Source organism: Colobus angolensis, unplaced genomic scaffold (assembly GCF_000951035.1).
Source record: "Colobus angolensis palliatus isolate OR3802 unplaced genomic scaffold, Cang.pa_1.0 Scaffold190, whole genome shotgun sequence".
Taxonomy (NCBI): domain Eukaryota; kingdom Metazoa; phylum Chordata; class Mammalia; order Primates; family Cercopithecidae; genus Colobus; species Colobus angolensis.
In genome coordinates, this window is record NW_012115044.1 from 1,043,846 (window position 1) to 1,054,077 (window position 10,232).

The following is a 10,232-nucleotide window of genomic DNA, read 5'->3' on the forward strand; positions in this document are numbered from 1 at the left end:
AAACTAGACTTCAATAATTTAAGTCCTTGCTCTGCCACTTACCAGCTGGTGATTTTTTCAGCCTCAGTTTACCATCCATAAAATGCAGATAATAATAGCATCTATATTATGCATTTGATATGAGGATTAATGGAGTGAATATATAAAGAACAGTGCTTGATACATAGTAAATACCCAATAAATGTTAATTGCTGTTATTATGTCTTTCTATATGTGAAATTAATTTAACTTTTATTGTGATTACTGACATTTGGAATTCTACCATCTTATTTTGTGTTTTCTATTTCTTTTTTTAGTCTCTTTTCTTTTCTTGCCTTTTATTAGATTAATCAATTTTTCTTTGTTTTCCCACTTCTCTCTCCAGTGAGTTTGGAAATTATGCATTCTGTCATTAATTGTTTAACAGTTACTTCTGAATTTTTAACACACATACTCAACGAAGTTTAACGTCATCATTATCTCTTTCCCCCACCAAATGGTGTAAGGATTTCCGAATGCCTTGGAAAAGTCTTCAGTTACTGTTTTCTAGAATTATAGCATTCTTCATTTCTTTTTTTTTTTTTGAGACCGAGTCTTGCTTTGTTACCCAGGCTGGACTGCAGTGGCATGTTCTTGGCTCACTGCAACCTCTGCCTCATGGGTTCAAGTGATTCTCCTGTCTCAGCCTCCGGAGTAGCTGGGATTACAGGCGTGTGCTGCCACACCTGGCAGATTTTTGTGTTTTTAGTAGAGACAGGGTTTCACCACGTTGGCCACACTAGTCTCGAACTCCTGAGCTCAGGTGATCCGCCAGCTTCGGACTCCCAGAGTGCTGGGATTACAGGCGTAAGCCACTGTGCCCGGCCAGCATTCTTCATTTCTCTGTCGTTTCTGAGTCAGCTCAATGCACCACATTGTTAAAAAGTCCTTCAGACATTTTTCTATGCATATACGATCATTATAGAAAGTGTACATGTGTAGGGGAGAAGGGTAAGAGATGCAGACGTGTACTTATATATACAGCTTTCCTCTCACCTTTTGCCTTAGGAAATTTTGGACATTTCCATGACAGTATGTAGAGAATCCAGCTAGGAAACATTTAAAAATCCCTTCTCTCCTGATAAATGAAGAGTGGAGGTGGTGGGTCGCACTGGAAGTGTTAGGACAGGTATAGTGTTGCCAGAAGTGCAGGGAATCTTCGTCAGTCCTTGTAAAGGTAGAGATCCACCGACAGCCTGTCATTTGTCTTTACACTCTTAATGTTTTTCCTTAAGACTTTCCCAGGAATGCCATCTGTGACACCAGAAGTATTAGAACAGACCCACAATGAGGGAAAAGGGAAGGGATCATGGTAAAGGCAAATAAAAATGAGTTAATGTTTTGGAGACTGTTGATCTGTTTCTTGAACTTTCCTTGGGAAAAAGGAAATAATCACTCTCAAAACATGTTTTTAAAAATGTGTACATGAATATGTATATGTGTGTGTACTATTTTATTACTTCATAGTAACAATTTATTGTATTTGGCCTCTAGAAAAGAAGTGCAATTATAGAAAACATTTACCATAATCTGAACAGTGAATGAAGAAAGGAAGACTTGGTTCTTCCAGCTCTGGACAAAATTCCATCTTTTTTTAAATATTGATTTCCAGTTGAAGTATACGTGATCTGATGTTTTCCTCAGATTTTAAAATACTTGCATTTATCCCCACAAAACAGAATCACTGACAATGGCAGTTTATTCTAATACTTTTTCTTAAACCCAGTCATCTGCTTTTCCTTCCTTACTTTTCTCTTCAGTTACATATTAAGTTACTGTGATTAGGGTGGAACTTTTATGAAGCCCCAGACAATAGAAGTGGGTATGTAGCACCAAAATCTTTCACTGTACAGAAAGCCAAGTGGGTATTTCTCTCCAGCTGGCCGAGTGGGTTCAGTATTCTAAGCTGAGGATTTTGAATTTCATCTTTAAAGTTATGAGAATTAAATTTGGGATTAAAGCATTATATCGCAGAAGAGCCCATCTCCTGCCTCTAAGAACATGGTGGCCAATGTCCTTTAGAGTTACAAAGGACCTCAAATTACAGACTTTCAGTTAAGAATGAAGAAAGTTGTTTCTTCAGTTGAGGAAAGAGTGGGAAGGGGAGATGAGAAAGAAGAGAGAAGATGCCTTCAGGACTGAGTGGATGATTAATCACACTTAAGACTCATTTGTTAAAAGATGGGAACTTCTAGAATATGTTCATTCTTTCCTCACACAAGGATGAAACAAAGAAGTCTTTGAGAGAAAGGTAAATCTTGGAAGCCAGTGGTCTGGGCTTCCAGGTCTGGCTGCCTCTATACTCTTAGAGAATCCTTGTGTCCAACCTTGGAGAATCTGAGATTGGTTGTTTGGTAATCTTCCTTTATCTGTGGGGAATATGTTCCAAGACCCCTTGTGGATGCTGGAAACTGCAAATGGTTCCAAATTCCAGGTGGGTAGGTAGGTAGATAGATAGATAGATAGATAGATAGATAGATAGATAGATAGACAGATAGATAGATAGATCCAAACCCTAGATAGATACATAGATAGATAGATAGACAGACAATAGACAGACGGTATGATGTTTCCTATCTATACATACCTGTAATAAAGCTTAATTTATTAATTAGCCACAGTAGTAGATCTTAGTCACCTCAGCAAACAGTCTTTTTTCTTTTCCTAGTTGGAGAACTTTAACCTTTTCTCATAAGGGATCACTTTATGGTTTCCCTTTGGCATATCCGTGTTGCCAGCATCACAACTCTTGTGCTGTGGGGCCAGTTGTAAGTAAAATAAGGGCAACTTGAACATAAGCACTGCAATACAGTGACAGTTGATATGATCAATGAGACAGCTCCTAAGTAACTAAGGGGCGAGGAGCGTCTACAGTATGTAGATGCTGGGCAAAGGGTTGATTCATGTCCTGGGTGGAACAGAGCAAAATGGCGAGAGATTTCATTATGCTACTCAGAATGGCGTGCAATTTCAAAGTTATGGTTTTTTCTGGAATTTTCTGTTTAATATGTTTGGTCCTCGGATGTCCATGGATAACTGAAACTGGAAAGCAGAACTGTGAATGGGGGTACTGTATTAAGAGAACCAATGGGTTTCCTTTTAGTTGCCTTTATGTATATAAGTGTACCTTCTTCTTCCCATTCTGATTCTATGCTTGCATGGCATATTTGGCTTCATGTGTTGCATTCTCTAGGGCAGGCATGCGCTGACTGGTCCGCTTTACTTTTTTCGATTCTCAGAGTAAATAATTGTGCATACTGATTTTATCGTTTAGTCTCTGAGGTTGATAGGTTTGAGCCTGACCCTGAGTGATGGCTCTGTGCTGGGTATATAGAAAAGATGAGGCTGAGCTTACTAGGCAGAAGCCTAAATCCCTGACTAGTGGCCAGCCAGCCCACCAAGCAGTACAAGACTGTAAGGCACTGGAGGGAGCAGCAGCATGTGGCTGATCTTTGAGCCCCTGTGTAATTCTGTTGGCACAGGTTAAAGAACTTGACAGCTGCTTTCTTTTATTTCTTTTCTTTTCTCTTTCCCTTTCTTTTTCTTTCTCTTTCTTTTCTTCTTTTTTGTTTTTGAGACAGGCTGGAGTGCCAGTGGCGTGATCATGGCTCACTGCAGTCTCTGCCTCCCTGGCTCAAGGGATCCTCCTACCTCAGATTCCCAAGTAGCTAGGACTACAGACACGTGCCACCATTCCTGGCTAGTTTTTGTATTTTTTGTAGAGACAGGTTTTCATTGTGTTGCCCAGGCTGCTCTTAAACTCCTGGGCTCAAGTGATCTGCCCACCTCAGCCTCCCAAACTGCTGGGATTACAGGCGTGAGCCAATGTGCCCAACCAAAAGCCGCTTTCTTTTTATGACTTTCCACAGTGTGTTCTATGGGAAAAAAACAAAAAAGATGTTTCATAGATTTCACATACACTTTTGAAAAATCTTGTTCTTTTGAGTGGCCATGGTATGCTACAGGATATTCTTAAAAAAAAAAAAAGGATACATCTCCTAGCGCGTTAAATTTACTCTCACTTAAAAGCTATAATTGGCTGGGTGCAGTGGCTCACGCATGTAATCCCAACACTTTGGGAGGTCAAGGCAGGAGGATCACTTGAGCCCAGGAGTTTGAGACCAGCCTGGGCAACATAGTGAGACTCCGTGTCTACAAAAAAAATTTTTTTTAATTAGTTAGGTGCGGTAGTTGGGCACCTGTAGTCTCAGCTACTTAGGAGACTGAGGTGGGAGGGTTACTTGAGCCTGGAAAGTCATGATTGCACCACTGCACTTCAGCCTGGGCAATAGAGTGAGACCTTATCTCAAAAAAAAAAAAAAAAAAAGTAATAAAAGTACAGGCCTTTTTGCAGGAGGCCCAGGTTCTAGATAAGCCTATGACTAAGCAGGCCTAGTCTCATTACAATAAAATGGCAGAAAGGGTGATGGTGGTGAGGTGATGATAAGGAATTCCCAGGTAGGGGTCTCTGGTAGTACTGGAACTCTATAAATGATTTTCTGAACTCTAAGAGCAATTATACAATACTGGGATATTAAGCACAGTTTTACTAAAGCAGTGGGGTTTGTTTTTTTTTACCTGGAATTGAGTTAACACAGCATGGAAAAGCAGATTATCTCATGCTTATCAGAAGCTTTGATTGTCAGTTGTTCGTGTCATTTATTAATAAACTGGAGAAACTTAGAGCATAGGTTTGATGGGGAGAGAGAATGAAAGTTAGTAACATTCTAGATTCCTATACTTCATTTTTCAAACGTATTAGTTTTACCCGGTGAAGGTTCTTTGTGCCTTTATGTGAATTTAATTTAAAAAACACTCTTCATGTGTATACATTTAAACTCTTTACATACTTTACACAGCTCAGATGAGAGAGTATTTTTGGAGTAAGACAGAATTTTTGAAGGAGCCAGCAAGTTCTTGTCTCTAGCCCTTTTCTGAAATAGCTCCAGGCAACAGTTTCTTCCGTCAGACGTATGTGAGAGTAGGAAATGCTTAAGTTACTGCAGCATTTAAAAATTCTGGTCCATTAAATTTTCATTAGTTCTTATTTGTGTTTCAACAAATCTAGTGTTCCATATTGGTTGATTTCAGTATTCAGTCAGAACAACGGGTGTTGATTCATGAAGCTTTGAAGTATATTTTTCATCTTTGTGCTTCCCCCTGCTTCAGTTCTCCAGAGCTACTTAGATTACAAAATGCTGTCTTAAATTTCACATTAGAGCTCTGTTGGTTTAAAATATAAAATACATTTTTATCACTTGAAATCAGTATTATTTAATAAATAAGGATTATGATCCTCATATTTTCTAGAGTATGCTTTTATTAGCTTATAGTTTTACAGTTTTTTGAAATGAACCTTCTTGTTTTAGCAGTTTTAATGAGTAACAACAGGGTATGTAAAAAAATAGCTTTTATACTATTTATTAAAATATAACCTTTTTTCCTTACCAGTGTCCATTTCTGTGTGTTCCAATGACACTTATTTTTATGTTTCTATCTTTGTGATAACTTGAAATAATGGTATTTTAGTTACAGAAAATTGACCAGAGTTTCGTCAAACACTTATATTAGTTTTTATAATTTGTGTTTAGCATGAAATATCTTCGTAGACCGTACAGAAAGTAGTTGTTCTTTTTTTTTTTTTTAAGAAAGTAGTTATTCTAATGGCTAAGATTCTAATGATAGAGATGGCTATTTTATTTAAATTTAAGAATTTATGTCTCCTAAAAAGAAAGTAATGTTTTCATTCTTGAATATATTTAACTAATGATAGATATGTCTTATTTATTTGGTGACATTTTAACAATGGTTGACTTTCAGAGTATGGTATGGTATAATGCTTAAGAAAATGGGATCTGGCCAGGCACAGTGTCTCATTCCTGTTATCCCAGCACTTTGGGAGGCTAAGGTGGGCGGATCACCTGAGGTCAGGAGTTCGAGACCAGCCTGGCCAACGTGGTGAAACTCCATCTCTACTACAAATACAAAAATTAGCTGGGCATGGTGGCACATGCCTGTAGTACCAACTACTCGGGAGGCTGAGGCAGGAGAATCCTCTTGAACCCAGGAAGCAGAGGTTGCAGTGAGCTGAGATCCTGCCACTGCACTCCAGCCTGGGTGACAGAGAGAGAAAGACTCCGTGCCCACAAGAAAAGAAAGAAAAGAAAAGAAAATGGGATCTAAGGTTGGAGCCTCTCTGATAGCTCATTTATCAACTAATAAAACTGGGCCTGGCCCAGTTTTTAAGAATTCCAGAAGATTTGGTACTTGCTGTAAACATGTAATGAAGTATTTGTAAAATGTTGGTATATTTGGTGACATTTAGCAGGTGATGTGTGTGCTTATCAAGTTCTGTAGTGCACTTTAAAAGTGGAACTCAGTGTTTTGCTCAATTGAATACGAAATCATTTAGGAGCACCCAACTAATAATTGATAATGTTTTCTGATTTTTTTCCCTGTATATCTATAAAAGTTAGAAAGTATATCTTTATTTTTTTCTTTAAACACATATTAGGCTTTCCCAGTTATAAAAGTAATGACACATTGCTTATGAATTGCGTGTATGCTCCACACAGTTTCTCACTTCTGTCTGGATACCATATAAGAACAAATTGGGAAATAATCCCACCTTGGAGATAATCTGTTTGTCTTTTGACATTTATTTTTCTATATATTTTTATAAACACCAGGATGCTGTTTTCTTCACTTAACAGCATTGTTAGGAAAAAATTGCTATATTGCTTAGAATTCCCTCAAATTGGAGAAAGAATAAAATGGATTATATCAGTAATCAGTATGGCCTAAGCAGTGTTACTGTTCTCTGTATACATTTTCAAGGCCGAGAGAGCTTTGGCTTCATGGCATTCTTTCCATGATTAGTCTTTCTAATTCTGTTCTTTCATTTGTTCGGTTTTCATCAGCTCAGACAAAAATTCCATGAGTAAATTTAAAATTAGTTGATGCCAATATATTGTTCTGGCACCTTGGGGAAGGTATCTTACTCTTTTTATGTCTTTTCCCGTTCACCCATTCCTGATATCTACGAAAATGTTTAGACTGGAAGCAGTAATAAGCGTGCTGTCATTCATTTTTCTGAAGATTTTTTTTTTGCAAAATGCTTGGCCTTTAGATGTTGTGAAGCTCCTTCTATACTTAATGCTCTTTTCTTGACAGGACCCAGAAGAATCCCTTAGAATGAAGCTGAGTCTTACCAAGGTAGTTAATGGCTGTCGCCTAGGAAAAATAAAAAACCTGGGCAAAACAAGGGACCACACCATGGATATTCCAGGCTGCCTCCTGTACACCAAGACTGGCTCCGCCCCACACCTCACCCATCACACGCTGCATAATATCCACGGGGTTCCTGCCATGGCTCAGCTTACGCTGTCATCCCTGTAAGTGTTAGAACCGATGATTCAAGTATCAACTCTGGCAGCAGCTTAGTTACCTTAGGTGCAAAAAAGAGAAAGTTTTTTTTTTTTGTTCATGTATATGATTTGTTGATTTTCATAATGAAATCAGAAGAGAGGTTTCAAATACTATACATTTTCTGGCCCTAATGTGGTAGCCACAGGCCAGACCTGTATGTTATATCTGCTTCACTTTTCCTCCAAACCTAAAGTCCCATACTGCCCTATTGCCACTGCTCCCAGGGGTGACAGGTCAGGGAATGCTCTGTGAGAGCTACACCTGGAGTTCAGGAACTGTTATCATTCACCAGCCTCAAAGTGTTTTCTGCCTTTGCACATATACTTGCTAATACTACTTTATGGAAACAGAACTAATGAAGTTAGATCATTTTGTGTAATGTATATACTGACTTTATACTTAATCGAAAAGCCTACTATATGACCAATTAACATAATACTCTGCAGTGTTGTGTTAACAACAGAGATTTTAAAGGGGCAAGAGAAGGAAGAAAATTCAAGTATTCTGAAGGAATTGATCTTTGCCAGTTTCACGTCTCATTGAACCACTAGCAAACTGAAGGCCTTCATTCTGGCTAATGAACCTAACCTAGTTAGTTAGAACTCTTGAGTAATGATGTAATTCAAGACAGCATTTACTATGATGTAACTTATTTGGGTGAGAAGAAGAGGGCTCCAGTTGCATAGAGTATTTACAGAATGATGCATTATTATGTTATGTATTTTTCTGTTTTGCTTACAGAGCAGAACAACATGAAGTCTTGACAGAATATAAAGAAGGAGTTGGAAAGTTTATAGGTAAAAATTAATCAAGTTATTTATATGTGCCTTGTGGTGTGTTAATTTGGAGTTTGGAGGTGCTGTTGCCTCTTTGATCTTTCATTCATGTATTTATTTATTCATAATTTTAGTAAGTATTTTTTGAACATCTAAGAGCCAGGCATTGGCAAGTCAAGAGTGAATAGGAAACAGTTGCTGCTCTCATGGAATTTGGAGCCTAGCAGGGATAAAGATAGAGAATTCTATCTTTAAAATATAAATTTTACTTCGTAGTAAAAATTGTAGTGACTGCTTTACAGGATTAGGGATATGTATGGATATCATGACGGGCCAGAGAGTGGAGCATATAACCTGCTCTGGGGTATATGTGCAAGGTGGTCAGAATAAAGAAAGGATTCTTTTTTTTCTTTAAGCCTCCATAAAAACCCAGAGAAATGATTCTTGAGAGAGAAGATGAGGGGCATTTTAGCTGGGTCAAGGAAGAGTAAAAGTTACCCAGGTTAGGGGTGGGAACCCAGACAGGTGTGGGGCAGATGCTCCAGTCACTGATTATCTGACTCAGCAGTGAGAACTTGCATGAGGCATGCGTGAGCTGTAAAGTAGTCTCATCATGCTTGAATCTCATGCAGGGGAAGATGAAACGTTTATATACGGCTGTATTCTGATATATTAATAATATCCTCTATTCCAGAAATGTATGCGTCTATTTATTATTAGGAAAAGCTTAGCAGTGACAGCTGGAACACCAGTTCTTCTGTATACCACTTTCTCCTAAAGCTTTTTTCCGATATCTAGGACTCACTTGAATGAAAATCCTGCTTCCATTGGTTATTCAGTCCTCTGCTTCTGAGGGCAACTGCATCATGTCCTGTTGGTTATCACAAAGCCCTGTATTTTAGGAGAGGAATTTATGGAATATCATTCTCCTTGACCTGAACCTAATTTTAATAACCAGCTTTAAAGTATACAAGCATATAATTAAGTGAAAATAGCTAATGTAAGCTTTCTAGAGATAATTGTAATAATTGAAATTATGGAAAATAAAGTGAAAAGACTACAGAGGTTTTAAACTTGCTTTATTTGTTTTTGTCTTTTTTCAGTGGAATCCTGTTTTATTTTCCTTAATGAAAATATAGGCTAGCATACGACATTTAAGTACATGGTTTACTAAACATTTTTTTGCATTTTTAAAAAAAGATTGTCTTTTTGACTGAAGAACCTAAGAGACTGTCATCGTGAATCAATGAAACTTACTAAGAATGAGATCCATTTGCAGCATCCTATAACTTCTCTAAACTTCTGCCCCTAGGGACCCATGATATTATTGAGATTTATTATTAGTGAGATCACTTTGTGGCCATATCATTTTATCTTTCCAGTAGCTAGTTCCCCTTGGATGGTACCTGGAATAAACATATTTGATAGTAAATTCTTTTGAGTAAAATCAAATGAGATCAACGTGTCACTAAATACTGTCATTGTATATTGTGCTTTAAGATATATCTTTCCTTTGTAGCAGCTCAGTACCTATTAGACATGAACTTTTATATTTCTTTCTTTAGATTAGTAATCTTTTTATGCATATTGATAGGCCTCCTATAATTCCAAGTTCAGATACCACCTATTGACAGTGTTTAGAGTTGCTTTATTCAGCAGTATACATTGTGAAGCTGTTACCTGCTGTAATACAGTGTCATTGTTGATGTAAGCACTTTCAAGTGTTCTTTTTTGTGTTTATACAGGCATGCCAGAATCACTTTTGTACTGCTCCCTGCACGATCCAGTCAGCCCCTGCCCAGCTGGTTATGTAACAAACAAGGTGTGTTTTCAGAAGAGCATCCAAGGCTGCAGCTTTGTCCCAGGAGGTCAGCCTACTGTGTATCCCTCAGATGTTCAGATCCCACTGTCTGGGATGATCCCTTATACCTTTTCCTTATTTCAGTAATTATAGTGGAATGGGATGGGATGGTTTATAAAAGTTAGAGGCTGGACACGGTGGCTCACGCC

General features: G+C 37.9%; 1 protein-coding gene across 3 annotated transcripts in view; it reads left to right on the plus strand.

The window, feature by feature from the left end:
* Window positions 1-10,232, plus strand: part of QTRTD1 (queuine tRNA-ribosyltransferase domain containing 1) — an 80,975-nt gene that overhangs the window by 47,277 nt on the left and 23,466 nt on the right. Inside the window, exons 2-4 of one of the 3 annotated variants that reach the window (XM_011940586.1) lie at window positions 7,192-7,412; window positions 8,188-8,243; window positions 9,968-10,044. The exons of 1 other annotated variant lie outside the window; for it this stretch is intronic. In XM_011940586.1, the coding sequence (XP_011795976.1) occupies window positions 7,192-7,412; window positions 8,188-8,243; window positions 9,968-10,044 (354 nt within the window). The remainder of the gene's footprint in view (window positions 1-7,191; window positions 7,413-8,187; window positions 8,244-9,967; window positions 10,045-10,232) is intronic. One more of the 3 variants, XM_011940587.1, reaches the window with a different exon arrangement.